A 17,001-nucleotide genomic window follows, 5' to 3' on the forward strand; every position below is an offset into this window, starting at 1 on the left:
AAGCTTTAAACCGATTAATCGGTTATCAAAATAGTTGTCGATTAATTTAGTAATCGATTAATAATCGATTCATCGTTAAATTGTTTCAGCTCTAGTTTAAAATTTAAACCACTGTCATGACTCTTGATTTATTTCCATTTGCTGTGCATGTGCACCAATATTGCTCTGCTTCAGGTACATTTGAACAATGATTGACATACTATCTATACATATATTAATTTCAAGATCCAGTAGCAGTATGTTTCAATATTATAGAGAAAAAGAAAAAAAATCCAGCAGTTAACACACTGATAAAACACTTGAGGTCCATGGTAAGAAAAATCTCCAATAGAACTGAGCCCACTTCAAAATATGGCCTTAAGTTGTTTTTTTACACTGCTCATAGTTACACCTGGATATCAAGCTTTTTCACAGACAGACCACAACAAGTAAGAATAGGCAATCACACTTCCACACTTCACGCTCAATATAAACACAGGAACCCCCACAGGGCTGTGTGCTAAGCCCAGTCCTTTTCACATTATTCATACATGACTGTACGCCCACCCACATCTCCACCTCCATAATACAATTTCCAGATGACACCACTGTGGTCAAGTCAAGTCAGTTTTATTTATATAGCCCAACATCACAAACACATGGGGGTGGAGTGGCTCAGTGGTTAAGACCGGTACCCTGTGTGCGAAAGACATCATGGTCACAATGGTCGCAAGTTTGATTCCACCCCGCTTTGGATAAAAGCGTCTGCGAAATGACATGTAATGTAATGTAATGTAAACACAATTTGCCTGGAAGGGTTTTACACTCTGTACAGCAAGTGTACACCCACTGCCCTCACATTGAGTGAGGAAAAACTCCACAAAAAAAACACCTGTACAAGGGAGAAACTTCAGGAAGAGCCACACAGGCGGGATCCCTCTCCCAGGAAGGACAGATGTTCAGTAGACAACAAACAACACTCATCTCAGACAACAATGAAACAGCATACCAGCATGAGGTCAAACATCTGACTGCAACCTGGTCCTCAACTAAGACCAAAGAAATGATCATTGACTTCTGGAGGGCAAACGTGACTGAGCACTTCCCCGTCCGCATACACGGAGAAGCAGTGGAACACATCACCTCGGAGTCTATGTTTCAGATAAGCTGACACCGACTGCCAACAGCTCATGCCTGGTCAAAAAGGGTCAACGCAGACTGCCCAGCTCCCACAGAAACTGTTGCTCAGCAGGTCTGCCATTGAGTGCTTCTTATCCGGTGGCATTACAGTGTGGTATGGCAGTTGCACAGCTGCTCAGTGCAAGGACCTGCACAGGGTGGTGAAGGGAGGCACAGCGGATCATCAGGATAAGCCCCTTCACCTTGACATCATATATGCCAACAGACTGAGGAAGAGAGCCAGAAGCATTCTCAGGGACATCACACACCCAGAAACACACAGTTTGTGCCACTGCCATCTGGTAAATGGTTCACAAAACTGAGATCCAACACCAGCAGCCTGAGGAACAACTTCTATCTCAGAGCTGTGGCCTGTGTTACCACCACCACCATCCATCAGTACACTACACTATATGTACAGTATTTATTCTGACCTCATTTGCAATTTTTTAAATAAAAAATACATTCTATTTTTGATTTAATATAATGAATGTTTTTATATGGAATGGCTGCTGACTGCCTGTGCATTTCTGTGTTTTCGTTCACTTTATTGATATTGATATTTAAGAAAAAATAAAGCTGATTCTGAATATTCTGTCATTTTACCTTCCATATTTTTCATAGGATTATACACAGACACACATGCATATGCCGTATGTCAAGTGTTTTCACTGTACAAGCTGTGTGGAAGTGGCTTGAGCAGTAGATAAATGGTACAGGCAATCCAGAACAGAGGCTGGTAAAAAGACTATCTGACAGGAAGTTGTTTTTCAGTAAATGACACTGAAGCTCCAGGAACTCTCAACTTCCTGTTTTTTAATGACACTCACCTCTGACTTGACTTGTAGGCGGCACAGTGGAAGAAGGTCATTTCCATCACAGAGAACAACAAGACTCTGTAATTTAGTATGACGTTATTGTTTTTGTTAAGTTGGTTAAAAAGCTGAAATTGAAAAAGAATGGTCAAAAATGGAGTACCACATGTATTGGTTGTATGGATTCAACTACATAAACATTGGCTTCTACATTTCCTCCTGTCTACATCCTTCCAACTGCATATCCCAGCCTATGTCCGCATTTTATTATAAATTTCTAGGCTCCAACTGACCCCGGGGATTAGCATCAGTCTGTAAAGCCCACATTGTACTGAGCACCACATGACTTTTGGTCAGGAGAAATAATGTCACACTGTAGTTTTACCATCTGAAGTAGTTTGACAAAAACAATTCCAACCAAAGGTTCTGTTACAATCTGGATCTGTAAACTGTTAGGATTTCATATACTTTTATATTACTGAGCCATCAAGATACAGCTGAAACCACAAGTTAAGTGGATCTTGAGGAGGAATTATTTTGTCAAATTTTTTTCCCAAGTCAAGAATGACCTTTAATTCCAACTGAAGTTAATACTCTGCTTATAGTATAAATGCAATTTTAGTCGGACTAAGATGATAATTCGGTTAAATCGAGCTAGTCTTAGTCAGACTAACATACCTGGATAATGCGATTCATAGTCTGATTACTCATTACTCTGTCCATGCACCAATATTTCCTCCCCGGTCTTTGACCCAGAAGTAGAAGGGGATGACGTATGAACTAAAGTGGCGTCTTTCTTAGAACAACACAGTAACCACAAGAGCCATGTTCGATCTAATTTGTAGAGCATTGCATGTGGTGTGGTTCTGTAGAGCGTACAGAACCACACCACATCCTATCTCACCATTTACTGTTTGCTTTTCTGTGACGTAAATGTCAACAGGAAACTGCTTCAATCCGCACTAGTTTATAGAGAGGTGCAGCGCCACCTATGGAGGCAGAGTCAGACGTACTTTAATCCCAAATGTTAGTATTTTATTGTCTTTTGAATGAAATTCAACAATCATCTATCTCACTGGCAATCATACTGACTGCAGCTTTAATCTAGAGTGTGGAAGAGTAAGCAACAGCAAATGATAGCCTCTTGACTCCCTGAAAGGTCAATATGATCATATTAACTGTGGTGAGTCACCATATGAGATTATATATTAAAGTAATAATATACTAGTAATAATAGTAACAATCTCTTCATAAATAAAACCCCTTCTAAGTTATTTCCATAAAAATAAATCATTACAAAGTAGCAGAGTTTAATCTTTTTTTGGGGGGGGGGGGGGGGGGGGGGATGCCTTCATAGAGAGTTAATACTAATAATTTATGACAAGCTAACATCTGGTTCTACTAAGACCTCCGAGACCAAACTGGAAATTTGGAAGTTGGATCTAAATGATGCAATTTCCATTGAAGATTTGAAGGAAGATTGGACACCAAGTTTTAACACGTAGATACACATCATTAAAACAACTGCATTTTGCATGCTTTAAATAGACATCAACAACAAATCATTTTCAGTTTTTAATTTAAATCTCAGTAGAAATCCACCAGCTGCTGTTATCTGTCTTTTGTTAAGGAAATGTTTGGGAATGGATAACACATTTTTGTCTTTTTTTTACTAGAATATTTACAAACGTATTCACAAGAAGACATTTCAAATTATCCCGGAGAGTACAGATCTTACTATATTAAGTAACAACAAAGAACAAACAAACATCCATATAGATAACCATATTCATATAATATAAAACTGTTGTAAAATATATAAAATTGATTATATTTCATACTTGTTTATATTGCATTTTAAAAAGATGCTTGAATACAGTATTGTTTTATTTTAGTAAATATATACACAGCTCCATACTTTAACCCGCACCTGCACCCATTATGGTATTTGGTGAAGAGCACTGACCTGTTTGGTGACTGAAGTTGAGTATAAATGTTATCAAATAGTTAGCTAAACAAAGGATTGATAAAATAATGTCTTTTGCTGTACAAACAAATGCTGTTCTTCAGTGTTTTACAGCATTTGGCATCTGCAATGTAACATTACTGGATGCTTCTTGTCACATATTCCTTCTTTATTTCTAATCCCTTATGAGGAGAAGTAGAAGAGGAAAAGGAACAAGAAGAAGAAGGAAAATATGTATACGCTAGATGTCAAGTGATATCCGAAAGTGCTGCGCTCTTTGGGCCAGTTCCTTTGCAAACTCTTGCGCCTCATGCAGCGCTTGCTTCTCTGGGAAGTGCAGTGCCGCCTTCTTGGTGGCCACAGCCAGCTGCTTCAGCAGAGAACACAGGTGATTGCTCTTACACAGGAGGCTCTGGTTGGACCCTCTGCGCTGAGCCTCCCTACACAGGGTGTCCACCAATCTCTGGCCAACCATGATCACCAGCTTACTTTGAGAGATGAATTTCTCTGGTGGCTGGCCCTCTTCAAGGCTTCCCACAAACCCGCAAATGGCCTTCTGTAGAGCACCAAAGTAAAGTCGACAATGTTCTGACAGGGACGGTGTTTGATGCTCTTCTGAGCCAGAGCTGGACTCCAAGGAATGACGCTTGTTCTCTGCCTGAGGAGTGGAGAAATGGAGCAAAGGAGGTGAAGATAGCAACAATAACGACAACAGGAAATGTCAAAAAAGTCCATCCTGCTCTTTGAGCAAGAGGTCATACCTAGTGTCAACTCACCTGTACCTTATCTAAGACTGGGGTGACCTTTTCTTTAGGATCTCCCTGCATTTTGTTTTGTTGCTGTTCAAATTCATTCTTGGTCTGGAAAGCAAAAACATTACAATACTGAGTACATTTTGTTTTTTCTTAGATACAACCTCATTCTGTTACCACAGTAGCCTATATTTCATATGAGGATGAAGTGGAAAAGAAAGGAAAGAGGAAAAAGGAGGCAGTAATGCAACATTACACATGCCAACTACCTAAAACACCACAGAATAAGAGGCAGAAGTAGGATAAAAGCATTTACCTGTAGCTCTACATAGTCATTGTCATCCTCTAAGTCTCCTTCCCTGTTAGGACTTTCATTCGCTTCTGGTTGACCTGTGCTGTTGAGAGTCTCTGAATCTTTCTGTGCTGCTCTGAACAGAAGTTTGCTGTTGGCAATGACGATGGAAACCAGACGCTTGACATCCTCTGGAATGGTGCGCGCCACCATAACAAAGCGATCCAGTTGGTCAGGTGTCTGGACTTGCCCTGGGTCCTGGCACAGTGTGTTGAGTGGCCAGCCAGCCATGCTCAGAGCACTCACTGTTTGTTGTAGTATCACACCTGAGTCCTCAATGATTGACAGCTGCTTATAGAGCCTCGTCTGAAGATTGGTATCAGTCAGACGGCGTGCATTGCCCTTCACATCCAGGGAAAAGTTTAAGAAGCATGTCAGAGAAGTTGCAATTCCTTCTGATGCTTCTTGGATCTCCTTCATGTGTTTCTGAAGATGTTCTTTGCTCCTCCAGTGACTGCTGACAAACTCCATAAGCCGGGGTACAGCCCTGCAAATGGACTCCTGCAGGTCCAGAAGTCTGCGGCAGGCCTCTTCCTGGCTGAGCGTGACCTCTCGCAAGAGCTCAGGAGAGGACGAGCTCAGAGCCAAGGAGTCGCAAGAACTGGTGGAAGAGCTGGAGGCCGTGCTGATTCTTTGACTGTCTGCTGCTGAAAGACGCAGGATTCGACCTCTCTCGCTGTTCTCCTGTACCAATGACTCTCCACTTCCTGGAAGGTTGCGGAAAGACGTACTGGCCACAAAGTTCCTCCACCGCTGCTGTACCTTGTTGAATTCATAAACATTGTTTGAGTCACCTCTGTATTCTAGGGGCACATGATCACTTTGAACTTGGGCAAATTGTTCCTCTTTGGGTGGGACAGCATAAACCGACTCCTCTGTAAGTGTCTGAGTTGGGGGTTTGTCGTAAGTTGGGAGGACTGACACAGCTTTGGGTGAAGTGGAGACATCGAGAGAGCTGGATTTTGGTATGTCATAAACTGAAGACGTTGGACTGCCTCTTTGAATGGACCAAGCATGAGCTGGAAGAGTTTCATGGAGCTGCCTACAAACACCTCTGTGTGGCATGGTGTCATAGGAGCCTTGGGGGTTACTTGGTTTCTCTGGACTCACTGGCACATCATAGATCCACTCAGGCTTGCGGGGGCTAGGAAGAGTGTTGCATCCACCAATCATTTTCTGTTGGTCTTCTTTGGCCGAGGGAATGGGGATGTCATAGTTGGGGTCCTGAGGCAAAGACGGTGGAACTGCATACACCTGAGCACAAAACAAGGTTGTAAGTATCGCTGTTGCACAGGTTAAGGTTCTCAGGAATGAAGCACCTGTCTTTTACTTTACTTTTCATCTGCTTCCATTTTGAGTTTTACCTTTTGCCTAATGTAAGTTCAATTCATTAAAGACTTTCTGTTTTTTTTCTTGAAACCGCAGCTGTCTACACTGACTGTGTGATGGCTCATCACTTACTCAAGCTAACTCTGCTAAATAATTTGCTGAATTTACTTAATTCAGTTATATCAGCAATTTCTACCATATCATTTAGATATGATTCAATATTTTAGTTTATTTTACTTTACTTTACAAAAATATTTATTCTTCTGATTTTAGTGACCTCGGTAAGTTGAACTTAACTGTTAGACCCATCAAACTTCACCAAAACAATAAGTCTGGCTTCATAATTGTAATCTGTCTTCTTCATTTAATGTGCATAGCTGCAGGGATTTGTTGATCTGCGACTTAGGTTCTGAGTGCTGCCAAAGCACAGATGACCTACACTCAATACTATAAGATAACACATCTTTATTGACACAGACTCATGTGCTTTTTTTCATCACACAGTGTCTGTTGGTTTGTTTTAAGCATATTACTGAAACTTTACATTTATCAAATACGGAACAATTTGTTTTTATACTAATCATTTTTTAACCATCAAAATGTCTGAAACTTACATAAGTGTCTCCTGGACTATTGCACCTTGAAATCTCTGGAGCGTCAAATTTCTTCTCCAGCTCGGAAAGTTGAATCAGTGAGTGCTTTCGAGACATGTGTCTTGGTGTTGTTGATGCCTGCAAATAGATCATGACAAAAATCAGTGGCGATATCAGAACAGTACATCTTTAAACACTCTCTACTTATGATGCATATTTGTTGTGTATTGTTTTTGGGAGCTTACAGCGAAGAGAGAAGCTGGTCTTGCTTGGCTCGGGACATCATAAACCTCCCCCCTTCGACTGGGCAGAGTGTTAAAGGGAGAGTGCTGTGGATAAAGCAGAGAGGCTGTAATGTAAGGACTGACGGCATCAAAGCAGCATCTACCTCACTGACCTCTGCATCGATTCATTTATGGGGACAGTTTTTGCTCTGAAGCCTGATGAGAGTGCCACAGAAGCCCATTACGCATACACTTGGCCAATTAAAGCAGCTCTTAAATAGAAACCATGCCGCTCATTGAATATTAGGTGGCTACTGTAGAAGGGAAGAGGACTTCCCCTGGAGCAGGGGAGGAAATGGTGAACATCTGGGTGTGTTTGTCTTCACCTTGTGCCGCATAGGCACCCGTACAGACACTTCTGTCTTTCTGGGGTCTCTGGTGGCATGTGCTGCTGTTAGCAGTTAAAAAATGTCTGAAGTCTGTGTCTGTTTGTCTTTTACAGGCCCATAAAGACCCCAGTGCTGCATGCCTGTCCCCATGGAGAGGCCCCTGGTCCCCCATCTGTAAGCTCTTTTGCCAGCAGGGAGTTCACAGCATTGCATTTCTCCAGCAGCTTACCGCTCTAATCATGAGAGTGAATACTTCCCAAGGAAAATAACTGACTCTGACCTGAGAGCAATAGATTAACAAACATAAACACTGCATCACACTTGTAACAAATAAACCTTTTCGTACCTTGTCTCTCTCGGGTCCTTCTGTGCTGTGCTTCAGTTTCGAACGAACTAGACTTCTTGACGATGATAAGGGAGTGGACGGGACCTTGTATATCATGTCCATGCGTTCATAAGCTGGACTGCTGGGGGCTCGAGGCACAATGGGGATCTGGTAGATATTTTGCATACAGTCATCAGCTTTATCACCAGCGGACTTGGCATTTTCCATGGCGTGGCGTACAGAGCCTGCACTGGTGTCAGTCTGTGGAAGGAGCTGCAGTCTGTTCGCAGGGGCCAGGCCGTGCTGTCCATACAGAGAGCACATCCACCATCCACTGGTGCCAGCCACGTGTTGATCCACCACCAAGACGATGTCACCTTTCCTAAAAGCCAGTTCATCTGCACACTCTGCCGTGTTGTCATACAGAGCTATGGCAAGTTTGTTCTAAAATAAAGAGAAGAGAGAAAAAAAATACATGCATAAATCAGGAGGTTCTAACATAATGTAGATGTGTCACTTAAATCATGTAGTTAAAATCTGTGTTAAGTAGCTCTATATTCTGACAAATGTAATGGTTATAGAAAGCTAAAAAAACTATGGAGTAGTGTCGGGAAGGAATTATTTATTTTGACTAAGTAGACAGTTTGGGCCATTTGTTTTCATCAGGGTCGGTGGTCATGTGACATGTTTTTGCCCATCCACACTAATATGCAGCCCCTGAGTTTTCAAACAAAAACGGAGCCAGTAGCAGGGCTAGTGGGGACTTAACTACAGGCATATCTGGAGCAGAATTTATGTGTTCTGAACCAAAAACTGAGTTGCATGGATGATGTATCAGTTTGAAGGCACTGACAGTAAAAATCGGGGTAATATTTTTCCAATATCCCACAGCACATTATTGCTTGTCCAAACTTGTCACCTAGAAATTACATTCCCAGACGCCTAATCTGCATTCTTGAATTTTGTTTTGTAAGGAATGTATTTTCTGGAAAAAACTTAACATTGTGGCGGTATTTTGCTTGGTAGACTCATCACATATCAAGAAATCTTACGAAATGTGGTGTCGCACTGTACTCGTGGACGTTACGTCCTCTTACTGGTGAGAATTTTGTTTAGTGGTGAAAACAGTGAGTGAGGTAAGGAGGAAGGAAGCTCGAAAGGTGACATTGCTGACAGCAACTTTAACATGACAAAAGCAACACTATATACTTGACATCAAGAACCTTGGTAAGCAACAGTTATCTGATCGTAATGTAGCAAATTGCAGGAAATTGACCAAAACCTGAACTGTGTTTCTAAATATTGCCGGCCTCTTTTTTTTTGCTGACGCAGGCTTGATGACAACATTTCCTCTTGTATGTTGCAACAAGTTGCATGTCTGCATCACAAGAAAACATTGCACTGCCACTTCATTAACCAGACTTGACAACAGTAGTCGTCGCCATGTTTCCGATATTGTTAGCATGGCCATGAAACAAAATCAAAATTGACGCTATGAATTCACTCATTTTGTTTATTTTCACTTCCTATTAAGAGATAAATGAAAAAAAAAACAAGTTTCCTCAAAGCTTCCTCTTGCAGGCCTACAAGCATCCACGCTCATCGCTCCAAAAATACATTGACATTTGCACATACAAAGCCTCTGCCACGTGTTGAGGCAGCCTTCACCATCAGAGCAACCCACAAACCCAGCTTCTTTTTATATGTGACAAATGGCGCTGCTGTGAGCAAACCTTCCTTCACTGCCATCCTCTCTGTGGTATTAGCTGTTAGTGTGAGAAACTCGCTGTAAATGATGAAACGGGCCTTTACAACAAAACCACGGGGCTGAGAGGAAATGACAGCCAGCAGACACGCTGTGGTTTGACTTCGTGTGCAGACATTTGATTTCTCATTATTATTATTATTCCTGAGAAACATAAATGCGAGACATGACAGGTGACGAATCTTCCAAGTATATGATGCTCCACCCACTGCCATCCACCCAATAACACGGCTCGGAACTGCGGTGTGGATATTTTTCACAGAGAACTTAGTTACACAATGATGACTGAACTACAGAGCGTTTGAGTGTTTGAGGACGGCAGGGATGTAAATAATGATGATGATATTCTCGGTTGTTTTGTTTGTATAATGTTATAACATTGAGAAAAATATTGAGATATGAAGACACAAGTTAATGATGTGTTTTGAGTTACTGACAGCTAAATTGTGTCGTACTTGCTTGCCTGGGGTCAGTTTTTGTCTTTCATAAAAGCAGAAGTATCTTATAGAGGTTAGACACTATACTTTTGAGGTAAAAGTAAATGCGCGCCCCCCCCACACACACACACACACACACCTTTACTTGTGTATTCATGGTGCCAGAGGGGCGACAATCTGTGCTCTGCGCTTTGGATTTTCGAATGGTATTTTTAGGGTATGTTGTTTTTGTTTAGTATCTGCTGTTTTATGTAGTTTTTTTTGTTGCTCAGTTTTTTTTCTTATTCTTTAAATATGTTTGTATTAATGTTCCTGAAATTTGTAATAAAGAAAAAAAACAGAAAACGAATTAATTACACAAGTTCCTTCCTTTACTGATGCAAGTAAAGGTAACACACACACACATACAGTATACAGAGATACAAATATAGCAGTGATGGTGCACTGAGTCAGACAGAAATGTAGCCAAACAAACACACGAGCCACAGCTGATAAGCCTGCGTGTGTCTGTGTGTGTGTCTGAAGCTCTCAGGCTCTAAATTCTCAACAAAGAGCCCTTTCACCATCAGAGCACCAACATGCACAGCACCTGTTGGGATGCAGGCCTGTGGAGCACACACACACACACACACACACACACACACCAAGCCTCAACAATCTCCCTGCCTAATCCTCTGGGTCATGCTACAGACATGCAGGCAAACTACGTAGGCTCAGATGACAGTCAGCGAACACACACCAGCCAGATTTATGTTGCTCTAGTTTCTCTTTGGAATAATCAGTTTGGCACTATCCTAAGATGACACAAGCAACTGATTTCATCATCATCATCATCATCGCCACAAAGTCTTTCATACTTGCACTGCATTTTCTTCATCCATAATAAAATGTAATGTAAATGTTTCATTTGGCTTCAAAGCCCAGTGGTGACCTGATTCTTTTCGTGTCACCTAAAAGAAATACCACTGTTAAAACCACGACTCAACCAAAACAATTCATGAGAATTCACGTCACTTGCTCTGAGAAGACGTCCGTTCTTTCCACAACAAGCGGTGTTTACTTGTGCCCCTGACTCTGTGTTGATCACTGAATACAGTAACAAAGTCAGGTTCAGCTGTGACTCTTTTGGATTCCTGCATACGCCTGCTTGTGCTGATCAGCCCCTCTGACAGCTGGCCTTCAGGACTTTAACTGCACAGCTGCCTCGCCTCTCCCTTCTCTCTGCTCCATCCCATTCACAAACTAACGCCGGCCCGTCAGACACAGCGCAGATAATGCTTTGATTTATCCTCTCAAACGGCTCATTCAGGATAAATGAGACAAAAGCAGTGTTCCGTATACGTTTGCTGGAGTATACTCTCTATAAGTATGTTTGTACTATAGGCAAGATCCTTGTTTGTTGCCATCTTGTGTAAACCGCCCAGAGCATTTTGATGCAGAAGCATACGACGCCAACAACAAACATCCATCCTGATATGCAAAGGCCACTGTAGCTCCCTGAAGCGCCTAAGAGGTATAAGCGGCATTGATGGGCATTCAACGGGTATTTCACTGTGCTTTTCCTCATTTAAAGCTGCAGGAGGCATTTTCAGCATTGCTAGAAAAATGTGGAGTCTCATCTCATTAAAGGGGTGTTAAATACTAACATTTTTTGCATCGCAGCCCCTGTCTTGAGTCTCTCCCATTAGATGAGCACAGATGCACTACTGAAGGCAATCTCTGTATCTCTGAAAGGCTCCACAGATGTTGACACAAGTTTTAATGCCATCATCATGCAACTGCCTTTGCTTTTCCCTTTGTGTAGGTTTCTTTGCAGCCTAGGCAGTTGTCACAGATGCTAGAATAGCAATCATTCCACCAAAGGGACCCACATGCAGAGAAGCCGGAAGACACACTGCACAACTTTCACAGTCCACTTACTGATTTTGAAAAGACTTGGAGCGCACACTAACCGACTGGTTTCAGCAAAAAGACACATTTAATGACTGCACACATGAAACTCTCACGAGAGCGACCGTGTTTACGAGAGTAACCGTTTCAGGGTAAACAAACATCGGCATCATTGTTTTGATATCCCCACTCCTTCCTGTTGTCTTCATCTTCTGACACTATTTCCTGTGTCCCACCTACTCTTTTTCATTGGCTGTTGGCGATGTGTTTGTTAGTTGGGTCAGTAATCAGTACACATCTAAAACATTTGGCTTACCCTCACACAACAGATTTCTGTTCCAACTGTGCCCAACTAGTGCGGAGTGGAGCAGGCTCTGCCCAACTGAATTGTGGGTTCTGGCAAATCTTGTAGTGTGTCTACAGCTTTAGTAGAACAGCCAATGGGAAGATTCTAGGAGTTCATTCTCAGATCACTTGCATTTGCATCATGGGGAATGTTTATAGTAGTAACAACAAAAAATGTCTCCTATTGCACCTTAAAACAGAGGAGAGACATGCAGTGATGCTTATGTCAATATAATAAAAGAGTGTTCAGTCCCAGAGAGCTGCTGAAACAGAATCCAGACCAGGAGGCAGTTCCCAGTGTGGGAATTGCACTCTCTTAGTTCACTGAGACCTTTTGCCCCTCGACAGTCAGGGGACGACCCCGGGGTCAGGTCAGCACCTCATCCATTAAACATTCAGACATCTGTAAGGCCCCGCACACAGGACTGAGCGTTCACTAGAAATTAGAAAAATCTTCATTAACCACATAACGAGATGATCTTTCTTATTTATTTAATTATTTATTTTTTAAATGGGGACAGGAAGTCTGCTCATAAATATGACATTCAAGACTTTCCCACAGTGTCTCAGATTAAGACAACAACAGGAGACAGGGGCAAACAGAGGGAAAAACACTAAACGAGACATTTGGTATTCCAGTAATTTGTCTTTCAACATATTGAGAAATTTGTTCCTGGATGATCAATTTTACCATCTGAAAAAGATCAGATGTGGTCCATGGAAAAATCACCTTTGTCAACCGCGTCTCCAACCCAAATAAATTCAAGCAGAAGCCTCGGAGAATGATTTAGGCTCTGTGGCAGTGACACTGACTTGCTGGAGCTGCCCTGGTATTTCCTGTATTGGAACTGGTGAGAACTATGTCAAAATATTATACACAAACAAAATGGATGAGAACTTTGGTGACCAATCAACATTCCACATGAACAGCTACAACCATAGCAGCATGAAAGTACAGAAACAGACAGAGGTTTGAAAGTAAACGAGGGAAACGGATGTGATCTCTGTTTCTAGCTATCTAGTATTGGTCTTGTGAACAAAATTGAATATGCCATATAACTGAACACATGTGACCTAAGGGATAAGGTAGGATGACATGTGGGACAGACTTTGGGCTGGTTAAGGTATTACAACAACAGTTAAGGGGTAGAGATTTAGTTAGATTTAGGCTAAAACGACTTGGTTAAAGAGGAACTATGCAGGATTTTTACTGTGATGCAACAGCTTCGGAGTCATTGTGATGGTTAAATGTCTTGTTGCGGGGAGATATGGAGCCTTTCAAGATCTCTGGCCCAAAATCAGGAATCGCGAGGTCTCGGGTCTCGTTAGAAACAGGCGTGAGCGGTGAGTTTTTACGACAGTGAGGATAAAGCGGTACACACAAGGAGCAAAAACAGCCAGATTTGCAAAGTTCCTCTTTAAGTTTTGACAATACATCTACTGGGCTGCAAAACCATTGAGTTAGGTTTAAATAACAGAACTATGGTGGTAGGTTAAGACTAAATAATTACTCTGTCAGATTTTGGCTGCAAAACAGTTGAGTTAGGACAACAAATATATGGAAGTAAGACTACGGAGGTATTGATTTTATGTCTTAAGAAGTGTACTAAGAGAATCTAGTGAACTAGATTAGCGGTGCAGCTATCTAAAGATGTTTAAAAGTACAAATCTATTTGCTCATTTCGTTTGTATTTGTATTGGCCTGTGTAGCAGCTAACAGAACGAGCACAAAGAGTGAATGACGGACAATGTGAGGAGCAGAAGATAACGAGCGCTCTGCAGGCTCACTGCTCTGAGGCAGGAACTTATCTCACTGCTCACATTTATTTATATTCACATTTCCTCAGTCCTGCTTCTGCCTTTTGTCACTTCTGTGCTGAATACTCCTTCAGTTGTGAAAATTAGCAGTTAAATTGTGTATGTGACGCATGAGTATTATGAGGATCTTTTTTTTGGGGGGGGTGGGGGTCATTCTGTATTTGTGAGTCAATACAAATAAAATCTATTATTATTATTATTACTTCATTGCAACTGAGGAACTTCTTCGTTAGAACACCACAATATAAAGACAAACCGCCTGTATTACTATGTTTTGAATTGTGCATATTTAAACCTATATGAATTGATTTTTCTGAGGAGTGAAAATAAATCTGCAACCCCAAATGTACTATTATTACCTTAAATAGAAATGATTCAGTATGTGCTGCAGTTATTCACAAACATTGTGCTTCTGTTGTTCAGTGGCGGGCAGGTTTTAACCTGAATCCTAGCCTTTGTTCACTGGAAGAAACTGTGTGTTATTGCTGGAGAAACAGTGTTGAGGAGAATGGTGAAGCTGAACATTAAACATTTCAATGAGTTAAAAGATGGTAAATTGCTCCTCAGCACTCAGGGAAACTTCTAAGGTCAGAAAACAATTAATTCTCTGTGGATTTGTTCCTTCAAATAACTTTTTTTCCCACTGCACTACTGCAAGTTATTACTGCATATTATTGATTTGTTCTTTCATTCATTAGCTTATAAATGTATCCATGTCTCAGGAAATGTCATGCCTGATGTAGATTTATGTTTTTTAATTTGTCCTAATCCCCTAACCCTGCCACAAGGGGGACTGTGCCTTTTCTCACTCATGATTTATAATCATTATTTAAAGATTCTCGTCTTTCCCTTAAATTCTGAGGTAAAGTGAGTGGGATGTGAAGAGGATGCTGCCACTTCTCTTATTTGTGTGTGTGCGTGTGTGTGTGCCCTCATGACTATCTGACTCCTGCTCTCAGATGATAAAAACACTCACATCAACAGCACACAAGGCAGAACCAAAAATAGCTCTCAATGAACCCAAAAAAAGAAAGAAATTCCCACACAAAATAACCTTAAAGAACGGAAGTAAGATTGCTTAAGCTGACACTTAGTCATCAACCTGACCAAGTATTTATTTTTCTTGGAGAAGCAATGCACATGAAAAGCTCAGTCATATAGTTGCTTTGCATGGGAAAAAAATCACGATGATACATATCCTTTTCCTGTCTTTACACACAGGTCCTGGGAAGATTAGGCTTCATTCAAACATTAGTCACATTCAGGCTTTAGAAAGCATTTTCCACACAAAGACCCTTAAAGCAAATATTGACTTGCTTTGGCCTGGCAGGCCCCCACTCTTACTGAGATAACTCTAATGTTTTCTCCATCTGCTGCTGGAGTTACTCTGGGAGTCCTGTGACAAACACTGACTTGTAAAGATGAAACAACGCAAACACATCGCACTGATGATTTCCCAGTTAACCTGCAAAACAGATTCACAAGTATAGTGGTGTCGAGTGGTCCAACTCTTAAATTTAAGACCATTTTCACTGCATGACATTCCAGTTAGGGAGCTGAGGGAACAGAGGCATTCAGCTGAGCAGCCATGTTTTAATGTCTTTAAAAGAGCTGGATTATTAACACTTATACCAAATTTGATTTGTTCTGTTTTCGATTGCTCTACGTTCTGACAAATCAAAAATAAGAGAAATACAGGAAATAATTCATAAATGTTGTAGTAGTAGTGCTCCATCATATAACAACAATATAACTGTTAAATACCAAACATGTAATGGTATAGTGAAAACTTTGTCAGAGGGATGTAATACTAAGGTAATGCCACTTATTTATAATGCAATGTCCATCTATTTAATAACAATAGTAAATGGGTAGCAACAATTATAGTTATATTTATGCACGAAATTGCTTACAAATGGGAAATACTACAGGCTACCATTAGAGTTTCACCTTTACCTTTGCATGACACTGTGAATCAAAATTGATAATGACCATATTATAAAGTTAAATTTCATCCTCCTTTAAGTCCTACAAACATTTTCTATTATTATCAAGCTACTACTTGGCAACTACTTTAGAAATAAAAAAGAATTGCCTTATAATATTACTTCCTATTACAAAATTATTATCATGATTTTTACTGTGTAAATGTAATCATCTAAGAATCAAAGTATAATTAACTAAAAAAACATTCCATTTATTTGAGATGATAATCTCACTTGTGAAAGCTTCTGTGTTAATGAGGCTCGTAAAGTTTCCCCTCAGCTCAAACTGAGGATCAGGCCACTCAGGTTACAGCCTACAGTAGAGCGCCTCTGAGGGGCTGTGTGTAGAAATAAGTGGTAGCTGACACCGCATGTTAAAGTGAAATCCAAGCAGGTGGTCCATACATGGACACTTCTCTGGCTGAGCAACGGCCAACAACAGGGTGGATACTAAAAGCATCGTTGTTTAAAATTAAAATACTGAATTCCTATGCGTCAGTCAGAATGAAAGCAGAGCTGTGATGAAAAACAGTGCATTGAAGTAAAACACTTTGAAGCTGATGCTGTGTGTTGCAGTACTCACCATGTTTAAGCGGCTTTGTTTGGCTTCCACTCAGAGGAATCGGTGTGTCCACACAGGAGCGGTGAGTCCTCAGTGAACCATCTCCAGCACGAGTGTGTGTGAGAACTGTTGGGGATTTACTCCTCCTGTGTGTTTCTCAAGCATATTGTCTGAGCTGTCACTGAGGCAGACTCTTTTACTGCCTGGGCGGGGAAACCAAACTCCATGTCATTGACAGAGCTGCTTTCCTTCAGTGCCATTGGCCAGAGACACCCCCCCTTCTCTGTAACTGCCCC

The 17,001-nt window shown here is 41.2% G+C and overlaps 1 protein-coding gene across 2 annotated transcripts; it reads right to left on the reverse strand.

The window, feature by feature from the left end:
* Positions 1–3,535: 3,535 nt before the first annotated feature.
* On the reverse strand, positions 3,536–16,960 carry cass4 (Cas scaffold protein family member 4). Of its 2 annotated transcripts, none has more exons than XM_058630581.1 (7): positions 16,727–16,960; positions 7,925–8,347; positions 7,211–7,294; positions 6,987–7,103; positions 5,008–6,297; positions 4,722–4,799; positions 3,536–4,597 (listed from the first exon to the last, which is right to left on the reverse strand). In XM_058630581.1, exons 1-7 carry the CDS (start codon positions 16,727–16,729, stop codon positions 4,181–4,183), a joined length of 2,412 nt encoding a protein of 803 aa, XP_058486564.1. In that variant the 5' UTR covers positions 16,730–16,960; the 3' UTR covers positions 3,536–4,180. The 2 variants fall into 2 exon arrangements, with proteins under 2 accessions (XP_058486564.1, XP_058486562.1); XM_058630579.1 differs by having other exon boundaries at positions 4,716–4,799; positions 16,727–16,959.
* Between the last annotated feature and the right edge of the window lie 41 nt (positions 16,961–17,001).

The sequence above is a fragment of the Solea solea genome, chromosome 6 (assembly GCF_958295425.1).
Source record: "Solea solea chromosome 6, fSolSol10.1, whole genome shotgun sequence".
NCBI lineage: Eukaryota > Metazoa > Chordata > Actinopteri > Pleuronectiformes > Soleidae > Solea > Solea solea.